At 42.7% G+C, this 25,444-nt stretch overlaps 1 protein-coding gene across 1 annotated transcript; it reads right to left on the bottom strand.

Annotated features, from left to right (window-relative positions):
- Window positions 1-8,846: 8,846 nt before the first annotated feature.
- LOC140273975 (ral guanine nucleotide dissociation stimulator-like 1) lies at window positions 8,847-21,882 on the bottom strand. Its single transcript, XM_072369641.1, has 17 exons — window positions 21,516-21,882; window positions 19,207-19,496; window positions 18,510-18,554; window positions 18,220-18,419; window positions 17,944-18,101; window positions 17,610-17,855; window positions 17,353-17,456; window positions 16,896-16,980; window positions 15,601-15,672; window positions 14,948-15,034; window positions 13,507-13,539; window positions 13,058-13,179; window positions 12,646-12,735; window positions 12,286-12,415; window positions 10,891-11,214; window positions 10,641-10,755; window positions 8,847-10,541 (listed from the first exon to the last, which is right to left on the bottom strand). The coding sequence occupies exons 1-17, from the start codon at window positions 21,537-21,539 to the stop codon at window positions 10,402-10,404; spliced, it is 2,265 nt and encodes a 754-aa protein (XP_072225742.1). The 5' UTR covers window positions 21,540-21,882; the 3' UTR covers window positions 8,847-10,401.
- Window positions 21,883-25,444: the final 3,562 nt, after the last annotated feature.

The following is a 25,444-nucleotide window of genomic DNA, read 5'->3' as shown; positions in this document are numbered from 1 at the left end:
TGAGTAATAGGATTTTTTTTTTCCTATATGGACAGACTCTCTGAGAAAGTCTTGTTAAAACTTGGAATGCACCGATAACAAGCTGATTCTTTTTTAAGCTTGACCCTTATTTTTTTTTCAGTCACTAAAAGCATTATGTGCATCGCACTGAGAAATACAAATTTTCTTGTCCCCTGGTCAGTAAACGCGCCATTTGAGAAGCTACAGCTACAGACGATTACTGGCGAGCAATTAATGTTAAAGTGACCACACTGGGTCTACATTGCTGACAACAGCCTAAAAAGTGCCCTGTTTCCTTCCGCTGCTTTTATTAAAGGGATACTTCTTTTTTTTTTCTAAGTGGGGTTGTGAAGTTAGTAGTTAGCAGCGGTCAGAGAACTCTCTGTTTGGAAAAGCAAAGAGAAAGAGAGACGTAAAAACATCCACAATGTAGCCTTCGCCTAACTGTAATTAAATTTATTTTGGGTTAGGGATCTAAGGTTAGGTTCTAGTTGTTTTAGACGCTAAAAATATACTCTTCTTTTGTCCCTGCTCTCAGCAGCTGTTAGCTTGGCTCCCTCATGAGAATTCCTCGCTGCTGCCCACTGCATTTAAGGTACGAACTACCATTACGGGGACCGTACCATTACTCTATTTCTGTTACATTCTGAGTAAATACTATCTATCCAGGAACATGGAGATCTCTTTGTTCTTTTTGGGTTTTTTTTGTTGTTGTTGTTTTTTGTACCAGTGACAGAGAAAGAAGGGCCTGTGACTGCATTTGACTTCAGTTATTGGAAAAGAAAATCGGAATTGGCCAAAATCCAAACATGCCGGTCAGATTCTTAGGATATCGGAAATTGCAATCGATGCACCTCTAGTTAAAATGCATACATTCCAAAAAGGCCCGTCTTCCTGGAAAACGCTGATGATCTATATATATATATGAGTGTCAGTATTCAGTGCGAAAGCTCTGTGAAGTGCATGTGGAGACGTTTCTGCAATGATGCATTTTGCAGCACTGGTTGTCCAGAAAAAAACTTTGCAAAGGCTCGCTGATAGTAAAAAGAAGGCGATACGATACGGTTGCAAACACTGCACATTACAGTCAGAGACCCTCCCTGCTCCTCCCTGCTGCTCCTCCCTGCCTGTCAATCCTTCCTCCTCTAATCCAAACACCTGGAGGGGGAGGGAGGAGGGCGGACCGCGGGCCCCATGTGAGTGGTTGCTCACATGCAGCCAGGACTCAACGTGTTACAGTAACACCTTTACTGGGAGCTGTTACGTAAAGCGGCTCCAGGCAGAGATGCCGGCACGAAAACAGCACACACTGACCCACTGAGCCATGGGCATGGGAAAGCAAGGGGTGGTCGGCAAGGCAACTGGACAGTAGGCATTCAAAACATCAGCTGTTGTTTGCGTTTGCTGTCCCACTGCTTACATGGCATGTTAAAAGTATGCTCCACAGAGCAGGAGACATGCAACCACACCATGTTGCCTGCCAAGGAGATACAGGAGAGGTTCGCATTCATCTGGTTTATTGGAAGAATGCTACGTGTAGAGAGAGTGAGACAAGATCTGAACATAAACAAAACTTTGCAGACCGAGTTTTTATGTCACAGTCTTAGCTTACTTTGTGTCTGGCTGTGACTTAACGTGTCTGGAGTTGTAAAGTTCTGGGAGTCAGACAAACAGGAAAGGCAGAATTTCCAGAAGGCCTCAGAGAGAGAGAGAGAGAGAGAGAGAGAGAGAGAGAGAGAGAGAGAGTGGCGGGTTAAGCTGGGATTTCTCTGCCAGTATGTGGGTCACTGAACCTGTAACATCAGGTTTTACAGCGCCTGTCGTGATGCTGGAAATAACAGTTAACAATACGTGTTGATTCAAGCCCTTTTATTGTACGGTGACCTTCTACCTCAGCCATGAGCAAATAAATGTTCGGATAACAAAACCAAACATGCTTGGAAACGTAGGAGCTGCCGGGGGGTATAAAGAACGCCTTTTTGTCTTTTACACTTGGAAAGTAGCTTCTAAAGTCCTGCTGCGTGAGCGGCCTCTTAGATTTGATTTGACCTACTATCATCTCCTCACGAACCTGCTTTTCTAGGAAGCCCTCCCACTTTCAGAGAACCCGCTGGGATTCGTGGCAAATGGCTTTCCAGCTCTTAAGCAACTCCTACATGCACAGATTTGTAACATTAGCTGTTTACATTCAACTGTAGAAAGACTGCTCTAAATTTCAAGCAACAAAAGGAAAAAACGGAAAAATAAAATTGAGGTGAAAATGTCAAAGAGGACAAAGCGCCTCTAGCTGTTTGGCCCGCTGTTTTTCAGAAGAAACTAGGCTATCGACATCTACTTAAATCGGAGAATAATAATGGATGCCATTGTTCATGAAGCCAGAGCCGAGGAAATGGCTCGGTTCTGGGTGGAAGAGGAAAAAAAAAGGCGAGGCTCAAAGAAAAAGTGGAAGAGAGTTAGAATAAGGGGGAAGGACAGCACGTGAAGGCAGGGAGTGTGTTGTCTGAGAGCCATGTGCTGGGGTTAGGCATGTGAGTGACTGAAGCTGTTCACGTCACTGGATGACTCACTCTGGAGGAGGCGACACACACAGACGCACAAGCGCACGCACGGCCTCATTCACATACACACAAACCCACACGTATACACACACATAAATCCGTCAATAAAGGTAATGTGCAGAAGTACGCCTACTGTCTAAAAATAGTCGAGGGCACAAACATCGCATAAGCAACTCTTGCCAACGCACTTGACACCACAAACCAAAAAAGAACAGGACCGAAAATGATCCTCCGCTCCGAGTCAACGAGGAAATAATGAGAGGAAGCCTGTAGGAGTCAAGGGCCAAACACATCTTGAGGGACACGTCAAACAGCTAGCCGCAGAGTCTGAAAACTGGGACACATCTGGAAAACAGGTCTCCTTCTTACATAACGTGTGCATAAAAATAACCTGTTAATGCACACTGCCTGGCTGTAACCAAACTCACGCTCTCTTAATAATTTGTTGGACCACCTTTTGCTTTGATTATGGCACACATTCAGCGTTCACACTAGGGTTGCATTCATTTTTTCCCCAAGGTCTTGTATTAGTTATGAGAGATTTGGATCACCGTGTAATGTCCTCAATACAACCCAAAGATTCTCAGTGGGGCTGATATCTGTGGGAGACATTGTCATCTTGGATTATGACTCTGCCGTCAACCCTAGATCCTAACGCTGCCCCAAAGGCTTGTACAGTATGCAGCCTGCATGATGAGTGCATGAACTTTTTGCTTGTCTTGATACTGTCAGATTTTCTTATGACCACATTTCATTCTCAAACACGTTTCACCACAATCCCTCCAGAGATGAGTCATTTGTTGGACAGTTCTTAATTAAATTTAAGTAGCTTCAGCAATCCGAGTTTGTTTGACGGATGCAGAGCAACAATCTGTCCCTCTTGAAGCAGCGTAACAAGATGTGACAGGATGTGTCTCACTAACATAATTCATGACGACAAGAGAAAGCAAAATGGTAGCGAGCCCATGTGTGGAAAATACATCAAACAGTATTAGATGGGAATGTAGCCAATCATATCTGCAGTTTAATTCAATATATCATGCACCATCATAATAAATGACACAGTGTGATCTGGAATGCATTTTTTCTGTTCTTCCTTCTTGAGATAAAGCCTGCCGTCCTCACTCAGGAGTGATATATATATATTGCCAAAAGTATTGGCTCATCTGCCTTTATACGCATATGAATTTAAGTTACATCCCATTCTTAATCCATAGGGTTTGATATGACGTCAGCCCACCCTTTCCGGCTATAACAGCTTCAACTCTTCTGGGCAAGCTTTCCACAAGGTTGAGGAGTGTGTTTAAGGACATTTTTGACCATTCCTCCAGAAGCACATTTGTGAGGTGAGACACTGATGTTAGACGAGAAGGCCTGGCTCACAGTCTCCGCTCTAATTCATCCTAAAGGTGTTCTATCGGGTTGAGGTCAGGACTCAAGTTCTTCCACACCAAACTGGCTCATCCATGTCTTTATGGGCCTTGCTTTGTGCACTGGTGCGCAGTCATGTTGGAACAGGAAGGGGCCATCCCCAAACTGTTTTCACAAAGCTGGGAGTGTGAAATTGTCCAAAATCTCTTGTTATGCTGAAGCATTCAGAGTTCCTTTCACTGGAACTAGGGGTCCAAGCCCAGCTCCTGAAAAACAACCCCACATCATAACCCCACCTCCACCAAACTTTACGCTTGGCACAATGCTGTCAGACAAGTACCGTTCTCCTGGCAACCGCCAAACCTCAACTCGTCCATCAGATTGCCAGACGGAGAAGCGTGATTCTTCACTCCAGAGAACGCGTCTCCACTGCTTCAGTGTCCAGCGGCAGCGTGCTTTACACCGCTGCATCTGATGCTTTGCATTGCACTTGGTGATGTATGGCTTGGATGCAGCTGCTCAGCCATGGAAACCCATTCCATGAAACTGTCTACGTACTGTTCTTTAGTTAATCTGAAGGCCACATAAAGTTTGGAGGTCTGAAGCGATTCACTGAGCTCCTGAGAGTGACCCATTCTATCACAAATGTTTGTAGAAGCAGTCTGCATGCCTAGGTGCTTGAATTTATATACCTGTGGTCATGGAAGTGATTGGAACACCTGAATTGAATTATTTGGATGGGTGAGTGAATACGTTTGGTAATATAGTGTATACATATATATATATATACACATATATAAAACGTGGACTGGTATTACTGCAAAATAAAACAGTATGGTCTTAGTTTTAGAACTCAGCGGAGACAAGATGGCAAAAAGCTGCGTGGAACTTCTGCGAGTAGGATCTTTACAAAGGTTAAACCGATCTGGAACGAGCCCTACCTGCAGAGACGGACAGTTAAGTATATATTATTTGCAACTTTATAACACAAAAACAAACTAGCTAAAACCGCATAGCTGTGTCAAGTATGAGTAAGAAATTCCGTCCATGGTTTATCACCTATATGTAAACTTTGGTTAAATTTGCACATAAGTCTATCCCTAACTTTTTCAAATTTCAATTTGTCTGACCACATAACAGTTATCAACTTTGTCTCAGTCCATTTTAACAGTCTATCCTTTTGTTGGCCCTGTCCAAAAAGTTTGGAGACCTATTGCTGCCATCATATCCAAGATGGGGTCATGTTTTTCATGAAATAGTAAAATTTCCCACTTTCAGCACGTTTATGAGACTTGCCAATCACTGCAGTCATTTTAGTTTACATTTCACACAGCGTCCAAACTATTTTGGAATTGGGGTTGTACAGTATTTCCCTTTCTGGAGATTGCATGAGTTCTTCTCCAGTATCCCGCTTGCTTAACCCACAGACTAAGATGTTCGTTATTTACGCACAAAGAGAACAAAGTTTATAATGATGACGCAGATTCACAAAACACATGATCAAGATCGTCTTAAAATAGAGCGATGTCATTTCTCGAGCTCCATACAAGAACTTCCTGTGTGTGATAAGGGAGCTGCATCGTGGCAACGGTAGCCGTAGTGAAGGAAAGGTACCCACGTTCATTTCAGTGGTGAGGGTGAAAAACTATGAAGAACCCATGTGGGCAGCAAAACATCTGTTCATGCTGTTAGGTTTGAAAGTACAGAAATGTCTGCATGCCCTTCTGCCCGTATTGCAAAACCCACAGTTATCATTCAGTGGGTTACTGTCAACACTCTCCACCCTTGCTTCTCTTTCTGAGAAAATGGGGAGCAAGATTGCCATTATCAAGCGTATGCAGGACCGACACATGCAAACAAGGCTCCCAGCTGGTTTTCTTAACACATTCACAGCCAGTAGCACATCTGGAACATTTGTGTAAATTATAAAAAGATGCAGACACATATTTAGTATTAACTAAACAAAAGCTGACTTCCTTTTCTCCCCAACAAGGGGAGAATCAGCCAGGTCAGCCCAGAGGGCGTCAGCAGAGATCAGGGGAAGCCTTATCAAACACTTCCATCAGAGCTTTTGCACCCTCGTATGTTCCCAAAATCAAGCAGAGCAACCTGTTTTTAAGGCTTCTGCTTGCACCTGCTGAGCTTAATCCAGATGTTAAGTAAAAGCGAAAGAATGTGAGCAGCTCTGATAGAAAAGCTGCAACTCATATAGCGCATCCTCTTGTAGCCTTGTTTGACTTTTCAACTGACATGCTTCCTTCTTGCCAAGTACACAGGACATGAAGTCATCACACCTTGTGCAAACAATGCAGAAACAGGAAAACGCTGGGTCTTTAGAGCTATCAGCAAGAGCAGGCAGCATTTGTGTCATGACAACTTGTGCATCTTTCTTTCATTTTTGTCTGTAAACAAATCAACAACTGGTCATAAACCATAGACATGGCCTCTGATCTTACCCGCAGTTTTCACACCTCACATGAAAAGTACAAGCTGACACGAAACAAAACCCCCTCCAACTTCCTCAAGCACACTCTGATCACTGGAGGTGACTGACAACTCAACTCCGAGTCTCATCAATCCTCATTACAGACCTGCTATATCGATTTCCTGGACAAATTCAGATAAGACCTTGACCGCTTATCTGGGCTGCAGAAAACTACTTCAAAGGCAGATAAATATGGTTTTGATGTCTCTGGGCTAAGGGCAGAGTAGACACCATAAGTATTTCCGCTGCTACATATAGCTCCCACACACACAGCTAAGCTCACAGCCGGGCATCACATACATAATACATGAGACAGTATGAGGAGAGGGGCAACGACCTGGTTCTCCTCCAGAACTGCTGACCTACGCAGTAACCCCTACACACAATGTGAGGCAAATCCTCATCTAATGAATCCAAAGCACATCCCTTTGCTGAGTGTGCATCTACCGCAGCCAAGTGCCTGGCTGGGCCAGCAGCACTAAACACAATCTTTTCACTTCGGTCAGGAATCCATTACAGGGCTCATCCTGGGAGCAGCAGCTGGACGGACGGACTGAGCCCCGTTTCTATTTAAGACAGCTAACGTCATGTGTACGCTTCATTTAACTTGTTAAGATAAACTTGGACAAAATAACTGTCGAACGTTACTTTTGAAATGTCCACAAACACGACACACCTCTGTGCTAAAAAAAAAAAAGGACGGTGACACTCGGGGAAACAAAATGTGAAAACATTCAGTGGAGGACGCGGCCACGTGGCGTTTTAGAGTCAGTGCAATTCAAGGGCTGATTGGCTCGCGGGAAAACGAGCAGACAGTCCTCTGGCGCCATTCGGTGGAGCTGCCGAGGACTCTTCGTGTCAACCTGCATCTCTCTGCCGTTTCACCTGTCTTCAATTTAAAGGTTATGCAGGTGGAAGTGGTAAGAACGTCAGCCTGTGAGACGTCCCAACGAAAATACGTCGAAGAAATACGCGAAGCTGTGGAAATTTTAATTTAACCGAAATAAACAGGCTTTTGTCTTTTTTTTTTCAAAGTGTTTGCAACCGTTAAAGAGCACCAGTGACGTTGCGATGTACCACGCACGAGCACCTGCAGAGGTCAATGACGTCATATGCAACGAGCGAGATAAGCAGCTTTTTTTCCTCAGACGACCAACAAACTTATCAGGAAAGAGCTCTGAAATTAAAATAAGCAACAGGGAAAAGGCACGGTAAGACACAGTTGAACCCCTTTTAATTCTGTATCTTGAATAAAATGACACAAGTACATTTCTGCTAAATCTACAACAGCATAGCTGATTAGCTGCAGCTTTTACAGAGAGAAACTTATCCACATATGTGGTCACTGTTTTCTCAACAGCACACACTTCACAAAAGTGGACATTCTCTACCAATCTCACCAAAAGACGTCATTACTCAATATAAATGTACAACCCCATGACAAATCTCTCCCAAATAATTGCATTTGAATTCACTATGTGTATATGTGGATGCCTTGAACCTCATAAAACAAAATTTGAAGTAACTTAGGGAGTCTTGACTTGATATATCAAACCAGGCATCCCATGCTGAGGAAAAGATGTCATCATTCTTCTGAGTGTTGTGCCTCACGGGCCATATACAACTGGAAAAGGACAGTAGCATTATTTCAGTTACCTTTCCATGTGTAGCCTTGGAATGTTACCTTTATTGTTACATACCATACATGTGCAGTGGATTTCTGATTTTGTCTGATCTATATTCATACAGTCAATTGACAACCAACACCCATTTACTCAAATAATGTGCCTCATACATGTGCTGCTACATTATAGGACAGTTATTTCAATTAGGGTAACTTCATGGCTGTTATACAGTTTATGTTGGCTTGCATATGGAAGACAAAAAGTTTTCAATTCTTATTTTACCATCAATATAATAAACTTATTGGAAACAGCGCAACAAAAATATGAAAAGCACCACTCTCAGAGGACTTTTGGATCAGGTGGGTTCTTTTTTTTTTTTTGCTAACTGGAGATGGCAGTTGTGACCTCTACAATAGACGCACTGTTGGACACTTTTCTCACTCCATTCATCAAAAGGAGGTTTGGTGATGCCGAGGTGATTTTCTTCGGGGCGATAATGCATCTTGCCACAATATAAAGTGCATTCAAACTCCTTTTCAGGTAAGACATATCGGCTCAATGACCGCAAACAGTCCCGATTTCAATCGGACGGAAGATTTATGGTGAAAAATTTCATACGATATGAAAAAAAAAAGATAAAACAGCTAAATGTGCATCCTCCGAAGGTTAATTGTATAAAGAGGCGATGGACAAGACTAAATGTTACGAATACTAAACCCACTGAGAATATTCATGTATATGTTGGGGGGGGCTTAAGGATGAATAAAAACATAAAAAATAAATACAATAAAAAGCAGACATGTAATGCTGGAAAGGTTCTTTTATTTGGAGGTTGTTAATACAGCGTGGTAATTTCAAATTTCTAGATTAAAAACAGTTTATTCCTTTTTACAATCGTGCCATTTTCAATCAGCAAAAGAGTGAACAGAGAGCAGCTTTTACAGGAAAAGGAAAAAGAAATATCCTACACTTCCAGGCGTCATCTGCAAAAAGAAGGCATGCTTCAGAGTGTGTGGGGAAGGAACTGGTGTTCTGTCTTCAACAGTCATCCGTACCCTCGAGCAAACTTTTGACCCCACCCTCCCACGACTCTGTGAGGAGACTTTAGAGTGATTAAAAACTTGTGATTTAACATGTGCGTCTACTGTACTCCTTTGCAAGTACCGCCTGGAGCTTAGACTGAGAAGTTGTGATCATATCTTCCATCTCTCAGAATCTGGGCCTCAACGGACGTCATTGAAATGATTCCATCTGCACCAACATCTGGTGAGGATCTCAATCAAGCCATGTCAGCGCCAGCTACATTCAGGCTGCGTAAGGAGCAACCGCATTTGTTGACCGTAACTTAAACCGACAACTGATATAACTTAATATTTTAAAAACACCGAAATGGGAGACGTTTCAAAATTTTTTTTTTCTTTTTAAAAGCATTTTTCCTTCCAGTCGAGAGACAACCCAATGAGTCAGAGATGTGTGGATAGAATAAAGGTGCGGTTAAAGTGAATCACAGTGGCGCCAAAGTGAAATAAATACAAAACATTTATAAAACTTTTTTTTTTAAACTTGAAACAAATCAAACTAACACTGAAAATATGAACATTTCACCCTTATTAATGTTTCATCCACATACAGCAGTCACGTGCACGTGTACATCGCCTCTAGTCCATCGGCCCGTGCTGTCGCAGTCGTCAGCTTCAGGAATGCCGCCATTCCGGTTGGGAACGTGGCGACTGCCACAGCAGTGCCAGAGGAACCGCCCTGACAGGTACAAACTGATCCCTGCTGAGAACATTCCCACCCATCCCCGGCACACAAAGCACACAAGGCTATGTCACCTGGAGTGGCCGAAAGCCGGCGGCGGCGTTCCAGTTTAGTACCGACTGCACGGCTTCTCCGCAGCAACACACTCCGATCCCTTTTTAAACACGGCTTATTAAAAGACAACCGGCGAGGTTGGTCATTTCTCCATGTTCGTGTATAAATAGGTCACGGATATCAGCACGTTGCTGGTTGGGAGTGTGTTTTACACCGCGTGCCCTCATGACACCGAGCAGCAGCCTAATAAATCAATACTGAGCAACATCTTCGAAACCTAATGGTAGGTTTCCAACCTCCAAAATGCGTCTGATTCACATGTTTCCTGAGCTCCAGAACTTTCTGCTGAGGGGAGCAATCTTCTCCAAAAAGTGCTTTTGTGACATCTTGTCAGTTCTCAGAGAAACGTTCCATTTTCATCGCTTTCAATATTTAAAGAGGATGGACCATCACGGAGGAAGCTTCTTCCAACATAAAGGCCATTTTCCAGGAACATCCAGTGAGCTCAGTTCATTTTCCCCAGACACAATCTGTATATAACTAGTGCTTACTTCATGAATCGTCCCAGACTAGAAGTTTTTCGGAGTGTTTTTTGCTGGCCTTTGCGGTGCTGCCGCAGAACGAAGTCGAAGTTTGCCGTCGTGGACATGGCGTAGAAGACGTTCGCTTTGTCCGGTATGAGCAACTCTGAAAAACAGAACACACACAAGGAAGTGTCAAAAGGCGCTCCCTGTTTTTTTTGTCACCTTCCCAGCAGTTACTTTGGCAGACTTATTCTGTTCCAACCTCTTTCCGGCGAGATGACCTGCGTCAGGGTGAAGTCTTGCATGTTCATGTGCTCAAGGTGATGCTTCTCTAAAGCCCTCTGAATCACTTGAGCAGTTTTGTCTTGACTGGTCAACTATGAAAGACAAAGAATAACAATAAGTCGCTTGAAAGGAGAGGGAAGTTTCACTAAGTCCCATTACAACTCATTTTACACGTTCAGATATAAGCACGTTAGATCCTTATACCAAAGACCGGAACACCAACTCACCAGGATGCTTTTGTACATGTTGCCATTGTTATGGCCCAGGTCCACGCTAACCCTGACAATGCAGGAGTCAGCCACCTGACGGTTATACACAGGCAGGGAGGTCATGGAAACAGAGCGTTTGTGCTGAGAGGCCAGAGGAGGCTTCGGCCGCGCGCCGGAATCGGACGACGGTGTGGAGCAGAGGTCCGTGCTGCAGTCAGAACAAGAGCTGGAGGGAGTAGGGGAGTCGGAGGAGGAAGCCGCTGAGAAGCACGGGGAGGATGAGGAGGACAAGGAGGAGGAAGAGAAGGCCTCGGACACATTGTTGCAAGAGCTGTGAAAAGACTGCAAAAGGAGAGGGAAACAGAACCAGGAGAGAGAATGTCGATGAGAATACAGTCGATGAGGATATAGCGCTTCAAAGTGATTATCTTGCAGGGAACAGCTAGGCTACAGAGCCAATATACAGTAAAACGGAGAGAGCCGTGAACCATTAAACCCTTCTCCAGCTCAGCGAAGGTCACGCTCAATTCCAATTCCACTTGTGACGAGCTCACCGCAGTTTCGATGGTCCTCCAAAGAGGATCTTTTGTGAGGGGAGATTATGTAAGTTTCCCATCTTATTTCTCTGGCTTTGACTACTTTGAAAAAGGATGAGCGTTTGTGAATCGGAGAACTAGAAACATTCCGAACGCACAGTGAGCATTTTGTTGAAAGCAGAGCCTGCCAATGCTTTCAACAAAGAGTAACACTGTTAGCACAACTGAAAACAAAGGATGGACAGAAAACTGAGATGGGACAATGAGGGTGATACAAGTAGACACAACGGCCCAATCCCATCTTTTGGCATTACCCCTTCCCTTTAATTTAAGGGTCCTCTTGCCCCTAAAACTTGTCTACTGAGAATAGTTGTTGAAATATCCCTTTTCACAGGGTAATGTTACGGAAAAGGACAGGATTAAAACAGGCGCTCTCATATCTAATTTTGAAACCAACATTTTCATGTAGATTCTCAAAAAACAAAAACACCTTTAAGGCCTAAAAATGTGCAAGCAACACATTAGGCTTTCCAAAGACCCTTAACACAGATGAGATGAAGAAGGGATGTCAACTATGTAGGGCCGGGGCGAAATGGAGAGAAAGGCGGAGGGTGTTTAAACCGCTTCTTCCCTTGATTATCATGGACGATATGAGATCATCTGCAATAAAACTGAATATGGAATTCTCATTAGGACATGGTGGGAAACACATTTCTGATACCTCTCTTCCTGGCTTTTGGACAATATGGCCAGACAAAGTGCACATTTACATGACACTAGAAGAAGAAAAAAAAGACTAACTGCTCTGCTTGAAGCATGTCATGTAAGCCTCATCATTTTGCCCTACACTGCCATTCCCCTTCAAACAGCTGGTTACCTGCAGTCTGATGGAACAGGACGAGTTTGGTGCCGAGAGATCCTCCATCTCAGATCCACTGGATCCAGAAGATGAGACGCTGATCTGGTCAGCAGGGACTTTCCGAGATCCATCGCTCATTGTTAGGAGACTGGAGAAAAAGATTTCATTTGAGAACACCACATCATTCTATAAAAATAATGCAGTTTTCTATTAAATGATATAATGTTATAGAATGTAGTTTCACTGCATATAACAAAACAGAGTTTCTTACAGCTTTGGCACGCTATAGAGTTGTGTGCAGGCCCGTGTGCTCAGTAAAATGTGCATGCATGGTGCATGTTTGTATATGCAAAGTGGACCGCGTAGCGTGACACTCACAAGGAGAGTTTCTTTGAGAGTGTGCGCTGGCTCCAGGATGAAGGAGAACACAAATCCACCGGAGGCTCCAGCTGTCTCGACAGTTCATAGCTGTAACAAATAAAACACACGAGTCCTGTGCCATTAGCATTTTGATTTGTCAGTCTAAAGCCACTAAGAGAGACTATTTTAATTTTACAATGGCTCTAGTTTGTTAGATCAGAATAACTAAAAATCCCTCCTCCCCTTAATTTGAATATTGTCAAAGCACCTCACCTTTATTTGCCCTCTTTGACAGAAGAAAGGTTTTTATAACGCTGCTTTCAGATTATGTAACAACCAAACTTATCAAGCTTTCAACAGGCCTTTTCTCTGCTCGTGATCCTGTCATGTGTTGTGGGAAAAAAAAAGTACAGCTCTTTCTTTGGCTCACCTCTCCTGATCAGTGAGCAGCTTGTGTCCGTGCATCCAGGCAGCAATTCTGGGGTGATGGGGTAAGCTGTAGTGGGAACAGGATGCCTGCAGCAGACGGATCTGTGACAAGACATCAAATTCCTGTAGAGGGAGAGAAAAGTTAATGCATAAACAGAAGAACTGCAAAAACACACTGCAAGATGTCCTGCCTGTTGCCATTACAATAGCTGTTTGATAGATTATATCTCATTTATATATTTAAAAAGTACCATGAGACATCTCTAGCATTAAAGATTCACTAAGGAATGTGTTCTATCTTCTGTTTACTTTGATAATGCATAACTACCATACACACCCAGCCAACATGAATATGCCGAAACACCTTTGGACTTTTTATTTGACTGCTGTGAGCAAGAAAGGTCAAGTAAAGAGGAAAGTGTCAAAAATGATATAAGAGAAACAACTTACCCTTCTCCTCTTCTCAAAGTTTATGAGTCCACCCTGTCAAAAGAATGAATTGTTAGTACTTCAGTCCATTATTTATTACTCTGTACAATATATTAGAGGGTTAGCCCTACTAAGCACTATGTAAAGAAGAATGGAGTTACCCATCTAAATGTAATAAGTCCAGAAAATTCCAACAGTATGTGTTTGATAACAACAAAGACTCGTAATTATAGCTTTTGTTGGTGATTGATTGATTGATCTTGAATACAATTGCGATCCCTTAAAAAAGTCTTTAGATTGTACTAGAGATTAAATGCATATTTGAATGTATCAATATTTTCTACAGTTAATCTGATACCCGGTTTACCTTAAAAAGGTTTTACTATAGAAATGTTTCATTTCTACAGCAGCAATTTTACAGACACAAAAAATTGATCTGGAAAAAAAAACAACTAATCAAAACCAAATATACTACGTCAGATTAAAAATTTGTAATTTTCCCTTTGATGCAGGTTGTTTGTAAATGAAAAACAGACATTATCTTAGCAAAATACCATTAGCTTACACTGCTTTTTGAACAACTAAAGTTGGGTTGGAAATGGTCTGTAAATGGGATTGTTCACCATACTGGCCCCATGTGACTTACCCTCATAAGTTCTGTTTAGGTAGTGAATAAATATGGGCCCAAGTAGCCTTCTTATCTCGAGCCTACTTGGGCCAACCAAATAAACAAACTCAGCTACATTTTTCAGCACATGCAAGACTCGCATGGCCACACATTTTTCTCCATTACATTGTTTGGTACGATATGGTATGAATACGTACAAATAGTAGACATTTTGTTTTCCACTACAGGTAGAACCACCTCAAAAAAGGCGCAATTTTAAACGGGTGGCGCCAACTATAAATTTTGACATGTCATCTTGATACAAAAAACACAGCAATGAAGCCCATTTTATGTTCGATTCTCAATTTGCCACAGCAAAAGAACCTTTTTCTTAGAAAAAGGATGATAACAAAAAAAAGAAGAAATAATTGAGACTGCTCCGATAGCTCAATGACAATACTAAAGGCTAAGCTAACCTGAAAGCTAGTTTGCAAACAATGGCTACTGTAGCAAATGTTCACCATTAGAATGATAAAATATTTCATTCTCATAGTCAATGAACAATAAAAATAACCCAAAAAAATAAGTATTGTAGTATTTTTTGTTTTTAATAACCAGTATTGATGGTGCTGGTAGCGTTAGCATTATTAGCAACAATGATGTAGTCCCTTCTTGGAAGAGGAAGAGTTTTGAGTTACTATGCTACCTGGAAGTGACTGCAACAGGTTTAAGAAAACTTCTCACAACTGTGTACTGAACAAAATCCAACACTATACATTTTCAATATATACAAACTTAACCCTTACTGTCACTGTCAAATACTGCGGCAGAAATTTTACTGAGACTATGTCGTACCTCCACAGTGTCTGGCAGAGCAGTGTCCAACATGGTGAGGACAGTCAGGTAAGTGCCCAGGTACGGAACCACTCCACTGGAGGTACTCTGGAAATACACAGTACATAAACACATATTCACAGGTTTAAACAGTAGTTTATTGTGCCACTGTATTCACTTGTCATTTTTAAATCCAATCATTGGCCTTTTTTCCACCCTTTATGTCCGTTATACTGACTTGAGCTGAACATGACAATGTCCACACTGGGCAGAAGTCAGTTAGCAGCACTGTGGGCTCAAATTTCAGCCTGGCAGAATGTGCATGAGACTCATAAAAAGACACCAGTCTAGTCTATTATTACTGTCCTATAATCCTTGTGACCTGAAGCCATTTGAAACCTGCTGAGCACCGAGTGAGTCTAAAGATAGGGTTTGGACTCGGCCATGCCAGAGATACTCAACTAGCACTGAAGGGAATTCAGCTCTCTTGTGGCTTTTAGAGGTGGATAATATATGAAGTACTTTGGATGAGTCATGCGCGTTTGCATGACACCAACTCAAAGATAAAAGATCTTGTTTTACAACATTCCTATTGTGTGTTGAGTTCGAACTTGGTGATATTCAGCACTGGCTTTGTCTTTGCGCATGTCTTCTTCTTTTCTCATATAGCTTACCATCTGTCTGAGGAGTCGACACTTCTTGAATATCTTTGGAGAAATGTTATCCACTGTCACTTGGCCTCCATCCTGTCGAAGACAGACAGAGCTATATTCAGTTAAAGCTTTCAGACACATACGTGGGCACCTTACAGATTTATATAATTCATAAAGATGACTATAATTAGTCATCTTTCAAAGGAAGGGAGGCCACTTCCAAGCTTCTTACTCGTAGCAAAGAAACTTGGGCACCATCTACATCTGAGTCTATGTGTTTACGTCAATAAAAAGCATTCTTCATACAAACCAGCGCCTTCTCTCAATGACTAGCTGTTATTTTGAAGCAGCAAATACAAGTTGTTGTGAACAGAAAGTGCTCGTGATCTGCTGACTTCAGAGTTCTTTCACAAAAACCCGACACGAGACACCTCTGACACAGCTGCCTAAAGACAACTTCATAGAAAAGAAAGGAAATAGGGAACACCGTGTACTTGAACACAAGAGGCCTCGCTTGTTGTCCATTAACGCATATTTCTGTAAATATTAACTAAGAGAGGAAGCTTCTTTTTTTTTTTTTTTTTAATTATTAAGAGAAAGAAAAAATGTTTGTGGTCAAGAGAACAATAATTTGCAGAGTGTGAACCGATCGTTCAGCTATTTTTCCCCAAAAGTATTTCAATCAGCCTTAAAGTGAAAGATCAGAAAAATCACAGCTGCACCGTGTTAACCAATGTTAACATTAAACAAAAGATACAGAAAGTTATTTATAGCTTGTCCCTGCCGTGACATCTAATAGGAGAATAAGCAGAAACTTTAATTAAAATCCAAAGTCCTGCCAGCCATTTTAACACTTTGTCCAGCTCTGTCCCAGCCCTGGAGGGACTAACCGACCTTATCCTCTGCCACTAATGTATAGAACATGATTCATCAGGGTATGTTAAGTCAGTACTAACTCTCTCGGAACCATAATTGTTAACCGTCATCAAACCAAAAATCTGGATGTGGCTGCCAAGTTGAGGGCAAGGATTGGTCCAAAACAACCAAGTCTCAGCCACAAACATATAACATGAATCCAAGAAGAAGTCAAGATTCAACCACCTTGTGAGCCAATCAGTTTAGCAAGAACCCATCTGCTTTGCAGTGGAGAACTCTTGCTCAGTGTCATATTTGGATTGGATGAATACAGTTGATTTTTTTGTGACATTTGTGGCCAAATCGGTCATTTTCTGTGACTTTGGGGAAAAGCGTAGGTTCAAACAACGAGGATTAGGACTGAAACACCGAAATGAAAAGTAGGCGTTTTCCTTTCTCACCTCCACCAGGAGCTCTCTGTTGGTTAGAACACAATTCTCATCAGGGAAGGTCTCCAAGAGATTATCAAACGTGGCCATGCTGTCTCTACAAAAAAAAAAAAAAGAAAATATGAAGTATGTGCCCAGATGTTTAATCCAACACTAAATATTCTAATAATTCAACTATTATACAAAATAATTGGTGTCAAAGATTTACATATTTCTACTTGGAAGTCGTTTACACCAAACTGAGAAGCCAAAATTAGGCCATACTTGTTCATGACCTGAACTTGGATATGGGTCGTCACACAAAGGTCAAACATTTGCTGACTTGCTCCGTCAGTGTCACAGAATTGCACTCGATGAGGGTTCAACGTCCTCATTAAATGGTGATTATGTAAAAAAAACCATAAAAACACAACCATAGCGACGGAAAGAAGAACGTGGCCTTTGAAACGACAGCGAGCCAACCCCTCACCTGCTGACAGCGGCCCAGGTCTTCCTCAGCCTGTAAACTGCATTAGACTGCAGGGCAGACAGGATCGCCTTGAGGGAGGAGAAGTTCTTCAGCCGACGACAATCCTGCAAAAGACACGGCTTCATTCAAAAATATCCCCTTAGGCAAGCTTTGTGTTGACTAACCCCCCCGCAAAACATGCTCTTATAAATACCCAACAAGTTTCCAGATATTTTTCACTGAAACCACCGCAGGATCACTCCGTCACTATGACCGACCTGTGCCACTTTAATCCACTTTTCTATGACGCGAGCCCTCTGCACCGGCGAGGAGGCGGCAGGCAGAGGGCAGGAAGTGCGACCAAAGTCGTCCGGCTGGCAGAGCAGGGACATGATGACCTGGTTGGTGATGGCGTTGAACTGCGCGATGGTGGCTCGGATGGTGGGAGACATGTTTTCCTTCTTGTCCCTTTGGGACCACACACAGCCCAAACACTGGTAGGGCATCACTTTGACAAACAGAGCCTAGAATGTAAACAAAAGCCTTTAACAAAAGCGTTTAATCATTAAAAAAAAGGGAGCGTTAAAAGGTGAACAGTATCCTGCAACATACAGCGTCCGTTTGAGTGAGCTGTTCAGCGACGGCTGCAGCAGTGAAATCCATGATGCCACCTTGATCCGGAGAGTTTTCACATCCAGAGTCTTCATCACCAGATCCCTCTTGGTCTTGCTCAAAATCTGCTGCAGCAGAACTCGCTTTTGAAGCCACTTCTGAAAGGGGACCGAGGCAGGAATTGAGAAAAAGTGTAAAAGTTTTCTACTCATTATCTGCTTGAGAACAAAGGCTGCATTTCTGTCGTTATATAGACATTTTGGGGTACAGGCTCACCTTCTTTCTGGAAGCTCTTGAGCAGCGTCTCAGTTTGCCCAGCCAGTGAGCAGAAGTTGGGCTGGCTGCGCATGCCGTCATGCACCGCAGAGCTGATCCTCAGGTGATCCAGCAGCAGCCTGAGCGCCGGGTGCAGCGGAGGGTCCCTGAAGTCCTCGCTGTACTCATCCAACCATGTCTGGACGAAGGCCAACAGAGGGCTGGGGAGGCAGCAGAGGACTCGTTACTCTTTAACCAGTCAAATAACACTTAGAGCCAGAGTAACACTTAAGTCAAAATTATCCACCCACCTCCTATAGTCTTCAGCGTTGTGCAGGTCTGAGACAGCACTGTCTCTGTAGGATAAAAAGAAAAAAAGAATTAAAAAAAAAATAAAAAGTCAAAGTGCACACAGCCTAATGTTTTGGTTTCTTTATTTGGTAGATTTCTTCATCATTATTTGCCAAACTAACCCTGACCTCAAATCTTCCCGACCGCAGCCTAAAAGCTCTGTGCCTGTAATTGTTGTTGTTGGCGAGAGCCTCCAGATAATGAACACCTGCTGGGTACTTATCATTACATCAAAGCTGGCATGAGATGCTTGCTTTATCAGTGGAAACACGGAGTCAAAAGATCTCTACGCAACACGGTGACGGTGCATGCTGTTTTCCAAGAATTGAGCGGCTAAGAAATACCACACTGTGGGCCTTCAACATTCTGCATCAGGAAAGATGAAACTGTGCAATATATATATATATATATATATATATATATGTCAACGAAAAACTTAAAAATAATGCCACACAAAGCTTTATTGGTTTTTTTTTTAGCTTCAATCGAAAAGACTCAATACCAATACATTGTGACACCCATAACAGTGCATGAAGCAGTGTGTGTGGATGGGAATTCTTCATAATTTTCACATGATTGTCTTGTTTGTGCATCAAACTGAATGATTTAAAAAAACTCAGCATTCAGTGGCACAAAGAAAATAACCTACGACCGCACCTCTGGAAGAGCAGCTCTATGAGCTGTGCGGTGCTGGTGAAGGTTCTGTATGTGGAGAGGAAGATCTTGCTGTAGTCCTGCTCCTGGCTGTTCCCATCAAGGAGGCGATTCACCAGCAGGTCCAGGGTGGCGGCCTTCAGACGGCGCACCTTGCAGGTCCGGTACTGGACGAAAGCGCAGCACGGGCTCGTCTCGTCGGGGTTGGGGGAGGAGGGGACGGGCTCCCTGCGCAGAGTGACACCGTACACTGCGCCGTCCTCCTTCTCCTCACCCCACTCCTGCACTGGGTTCTGGGAACGACAGAGGTGGAAAAGGATGTTTGAGTTTCACAGAAATCCCTCCGTCACCCAATGCCTTGAAAATATTACAGGGACGTTCTCAAATGTAGAGAATGTTATGTTACTGGGTTCAACAGCAGGATCAGAGGTTGAGACATGAGGATGTAAAAATAGCAGCAAGCCACCACGGCCCAGTAGCCAGGTGAATCTACACAAAAACAAGTGACACATCAGCCCACCAAGGCTCACACTGATCCCTTAAGAGCCGCAGCAGCTACGTAATATTTACTTCTGCTAATAACCACCATCCAAGTCTGCACTGACTGCACAAACAGGTTCATTTGTGATGACAGTAACAATAATAATAACAGCTGTGGCGTTTTCATCCTCTTCACGTGCGGGTAATAACCGAAAGATGGAACAGATGTAGTTACTCTCCCATGAAGGAAAAGCACTCATATTTCCCTGCATCACGTGACAGCTGAGCTTCCCAAAAGTTTTCAAGGTACACATGATTGTTTTTGAGCAAATACTGGCACATCAAACCGTTTGCACATCAAAAAAAAACACAAGACGACCATGAGAAAGAGGCGGAGGGGCCACGGGCGACAGTCCAGCAGCGGCTGCAATGACCTCACTGACAAACTGGTTGTATTCAAACCGAAGGTCGGGCCTCGTTTGATCTCAAGAGGGCTTCTTTTTTTCTTTTCTTTTTTTGCAAAATCAGTTTAATAGTGAAGGCTCCTTCAGAGCATTCAACAGCACTCGACACAACAGAGGAACCGGTTTTATCAAATGTGAATACTGAACAGATACTGGCTTGTTCAGGCACAACAAGACTGCAGCTGTGTCGCATAATGCCAGCAAACATTATGCCAGTCATTTTCCAGTGAGAAACCAATGGCAACTGTGATGAGGGGACACCTAACGAGAGGGGAAAAAAAAATCGACACGGTCGCCATGGTCAAAGTGAAATCCATGTGGCAGTTTATATCTACATGTGCTGTTAATCTGATGTGAATGCAAAACCTTTCACTTTGTGAGTCTCAAGACATCTCAATAGTTGCTGTGCATACTCAGAAAATAGGATTTCTAATCGCTCCAAAAAATATCTGGATCTGTCCCACAGTTCAGCCTCATTTCATCTATCGTTACGCTTGTTTGGGGAGTGGTCGTGTCATTTAAACTCCCAAATTAAAACACCAACTCCGTCGACTTCAAATCCAACTGTAACACATAAGAACCCCAGACACTGGTAACAGTTTCTGCAGGACTCTAATCCCATCTGGGTTAAATGCAAATGGCTTGCAAATCTATAAAGCTGCCTTCAAAAGACAGCCAGTGCAGCCAATATGTAAGACTTATCATTAACACCAGGTTAGCAGAGAGGGAGGATGCGCATGACCACATGTAAATGATTATTGAAATTTCATTTCACTGTGAGAGTTTAGGTTATGTGACTGCAGAGCAGTATCACACAAACCCCCAGTGTCTCTCAAAGACAAAAAAAGGTTGGAACCATGCACTGTGTGTGGTGTCCGCAGAGGGCTGTCGGTGCAAAGCACTTCCAGCTCTGCACCAGAATAAGACAATGTACTGATGGAGTGAGCGGCTGGAACAAACCTCTGCAGGGTTCAGTGCTGAAGACAGCCAGGCTGCAACATGGAAGTCACTGTCGGGAGCTGCGTTTTTATTTTATGCAAAGCACTTTGAATTGTTTTGTACATGAAATGTGCTATACAAATAAACTTAACTTGACTATTCTTGTTCATCTGCAGCCTGATGTTTTTAGGCCTCTCTGGTGTTAACATTACATGTCACACAGACACACATACATATATCTATATCTATAGAAATAGAAATATTAAAAGAGTTCTGAGTTGAATCCCTCTAAGCCAGCATGGTGTTACTTAAGCTGTGCCTGAAAGTGATACTTCATATTTTCATGCAAGCGCGTCAGCGATTTTGCAATATTATAAGAAATGCCTAAAAGGAGATACTGAAAACACCAATGTCTCAGATCACACTTACCATGGTGAGCTCCCATTTCCCCATCTTGTCTGGTCGCTTAAGGCGCGTTTCCCTCCATCTTCACAGGAATTGCACTCAAACTTATCTATTTTTTTTTTTTTACAAACAGGGAACTCAGTTCATGGCTGCATGTTGGTAGAATTTCACAAACTTTTAATTTTCTTTTTCCCCCTCTCCTTAAATTCCCCGCTCGGGAACTACGTGTAGAATTCCAAAGACTACTATCGGCACAGTTTTCGCTGCATTTTGCGTAAAAGTGTCGGTTTTCGTCGTCCGAACCAGTGGAGACGAGCCCGGGTTGTTCCGACTTGTCTGCGCCGAGGAGCGAACCTGGAAGCGCCGAAACCCGCCGGGAGCTCTCCTCCGTGTCAGCAAGGTGACTGAAACCAGTTTGGCTTTATAGTGGGAGGCGGCTCTGTTGGCAAGCGCTGCAGGAGGTGTGTCTGCGAGTGTGCTTCATAATGCCTTCAAGCCTATTTGGAAGCAGCAACTTGAGAAATAAGACATTTTAGCCCATTGTAACAGAAAGCCACCATGTACAGTGCAGAGCATTAAGTCTTTCTTCCAAGCAGCCAGATCTTCGTGTAATCTTTTGAAGTGGTCTTTCTTGAGCAACAGCCCTCCAGGCTCTCTGAAGGCCTGCCGACCTTTTTCCTTTCACATTGGCTGCTTTTTCAGACGTTTTCAGTCTTTTTCTTCTTTCTTTCGTGTACCTGACCATTTTCAGAGAAATGTGTCTTCTTATTTCTTAACTCTGACCTGTGAATCGTTCAAGCGCAAAAAAAAAGAAAGAAAAATAGGCGCCGAACTCAGTGTCCAGTCATGCACATAACAGACAGCTTCGCAGGCAGCCCATCATAAATTTCATTTTCATGCTTTTTGCAGCTAATTTGCAGCTTTTTGCAGCTAATTTGTTCCCATTTATTTGGTTAAATTGACCGAAAGTACCAAAGATAACACAGTTTGACAGGCATAAATAGTATACTCACAATATTAAAACTTGGCATATCTCAGCATGGTGTGCAGCGTGTCCTTAAAGAAATGTGAGGAAACAAAAGTGGAGGACAAAAGAAGAAGTGACAGGCCTAAATAAAAACTATATACAGCAGATGAACAGTATCTGAAAGTGAAGTAAAGACCTGACATGGGACCTGAGAGATGCATCTGGACCTTCAGCTGATCCATCTACTGTTCACTGAAGCCTCATCAGAAATGGTCTCCATGGAAGGGTGGCTGTCAGGAAGCCCTTCTTAAGGAAGGGAAACAGGGAGAAAAGGCTATGCCAAATGACACAAGAAGTGGACTGAAAATCAGTGGCAGCAGGTCTTATGGAGGGATGAATCCTCCCCAGAGCCCGGACCTCAACATTACTGAAGCAGTGTGGGATCATCTGACAGAGAACGGAACAAAAGGGAGCCAACATCCAAAGAAGAGCTTTGGGATGTCCTTCAAGAAGCCTGGAGAACTATTCCTGAAAACTGCTTAAAGAAATGACAGGAAGCTTTTCTAAGAGGGTTCAGGCTGTGTTGGAGAATAAAGGTGCTCAGATTGGTTAGAATTATACAAACTCTAATTCAGCTTTATATACTGCGTATATTTTTCATGTTTGCACATATCTTTGAAAACAAATCACCATTTTAACTCTTTCCAAAAAAATCTGTTCACATCACACCGACGGTAAAACATGAGTGGCAACTAAATGTCTGATATGTTTCTGCATCAGTAGACAAGTTGACAAGAAAATGGAAGCTTTGATATTTGGATGAACATCAGTAAAGACAGCAGAACCAGTTAAACATGCCGTAGACGTGCAGACACATGAAATAACCAAAACAATGTAAGATTATAGAAAAACAACGTGACCACAGGTTTAACAGATTATCCTAAAAGGTGTAGATTGGGGAGGATTCCCTTAAAGCAAAAGCTAAACTCTTCATGTATTTTCCTCCAGTTACTGAGTGATAGCCTGAGTACCAATACCACTGTCAGCCCTCTGTTTGATGGCTTAATTCAAAGAAGAAGGGGCAAGTCTATGCAAATCCTTAGATTAAAAAAAAACAAGCACATTTCAAATTAGTAATATTGTCAAAACTCAATAGATTATATTTTTTCAAGAATTTTACAGTGAGGGAATACGATTGGTTTTCTATCAAAGCCTCTTTTATTATTGCCTCAAGTGTTGTTCCACCTGAAAACGACCTCCTTGATTTTAAACCCGGTAGCGCCACCGTCAGAATTCCTTCACTTGTTTCAGTTTTTAGAGATTAGATTTAATAGTGTTTGCCATGTTATCTGGTTGACCTTTAAAAGATAACATGAAGCCCAGTGAGATCACAGGATATTCAAATTTAGCTGCGATTGTAAAGAATCACAAGTGTTTATCAAGGTAAAGCCCGTAACCTTTTAGCTAGGTCAAAGAAATTCAAGGTGAGCGCCGGGGAACCATCAGAACCTTTCCTGGAGGTCACATCATGGAAAGGTTTGGGCAACGTTCACTGGAATTCACTGGAATTGAAAAAGGGAACATTGCCAGGATGTCAGCTAAACTTTTCGTCACGTTCAGACGATATTCGCAAAGTGTCACCGTTGACCTTTTTCGCAGACATTTGAGGAAAGCTCACATGTCTGCTAGGTGTTAGTAGAAGTCACGACAGCATGGTATCGCTCCTGTGGCACAGACAGATCTCCCCTGATTTATCAGTCTGAAAAATACGACTTTGTTGTCAGAATCATTGGCAGACACGGTTTAGTTTGTTTCACCTCCACTGGAAAACATAACCATTGTGATAAGTAGAGTCAAAAACAGCTGCTTGTCTCCTGTGGGGATGAGTTAGCGTCAAAAACAATGTTTCATTTAGGTTTAATAGTCCAATCCATAGGATTCAGGCTTTTGAACTTTGGATTCAGGAATTCAGAGAATTTAAAGATAGGTTGTAGTTATAGTGGTCAGGAATGTGGACAGACTCTCCTTTATCGAGAGAACACACGGGACAAATACCTTTTCAAAGACTTAGCATTCATGAGCTTCACGACAAGCACTGGCAGAGGGTAATAACCGACATCTTGGCACAGTTCAATTTGGCCTAAATCCTCGGTCATTTTTGCGTTCCATACAGCTGCGTTTTAAATGGTCAATGATTCAGCTTTAAAGCTGATCTAAACCATTTCCTGTGGGGAAAAACACTAAGTGTAGTGTGGAGGGTTTTGCTTGTTGTGATGAAAGCATTTTTGCAAGGTTCTTGAGCCTCAACATGCAGCACTCAGCAAAAAAAAAAAAGTTCTAAGTCCGCCGTAAACTAGCCACCTGGCACAAAAAGAGCAGTCAAAAGAAATCTTAACTAACTGGTGAACAGTATAAATTTCAGTCTAGAGCTGGTTAACTCTGGTCTTCCGCTTCTTCTTTTGTCCTCCATTAGTCCTATTTAATGACATTTAGAGACATGGCAAGTTTTCAGCTAACAGCTCTTTGGGAATCACCTTGTTGGTGAAAAAAAAACTATTTTGTGTCTGTCACACTTTGTTACCTTCAGTGTTTTTTGTAGATGTGTCTTTGCAACAGGCTGCTAGTAACAAAGATCCAAATGATGGATTTTTCTCGGCTCTGTGCTCAGTTGCTTGTCGTGTGCAGACACAACACTGGTTCATCCCTTTAGTTTGGGGCCTTGTCTATGCCAGAATAATTAATAGGTCAGTTAGTGTAATTATGTGCACGGCATCACCATCCTTACCCAGTTATACGTACATGCATGTGAGCGAAATCAAGTTTTTGACTGAGGTATATCCAACACTGTGGCACTGTGGACTTCATGGGGAGCCATACATGCTGATCGGCCTGTTGTTACCTCGTCTCTGGGAGAAGTACAGCTGAATTCACCGCACAGACATGGTCTTTACGACACTTAAAAGGTGAATTTGTCAGATGACGCTGC

The sequence above is a fragment of the Leuresthes tenuis genome, unplaced genomic scaffold (assembly GCF_036924035.1).
Source record: "Leuresthes tenuis unplaced genomic scaffold, fLeuTen1.0.hap1 SCAF_17, whole genome shotgun sequence".
Classification (NCBI taxonomy): domain Eukaryota; kingdom Metazoa; phylum Chordata; class Actinopteri; order Atheriniformes; family Atherinopsidae; genus Leuresthes; species Leuresthes tenuis.
This window is presented reverse-complemented; position numbering and strand designations above follow the sequence as displayed.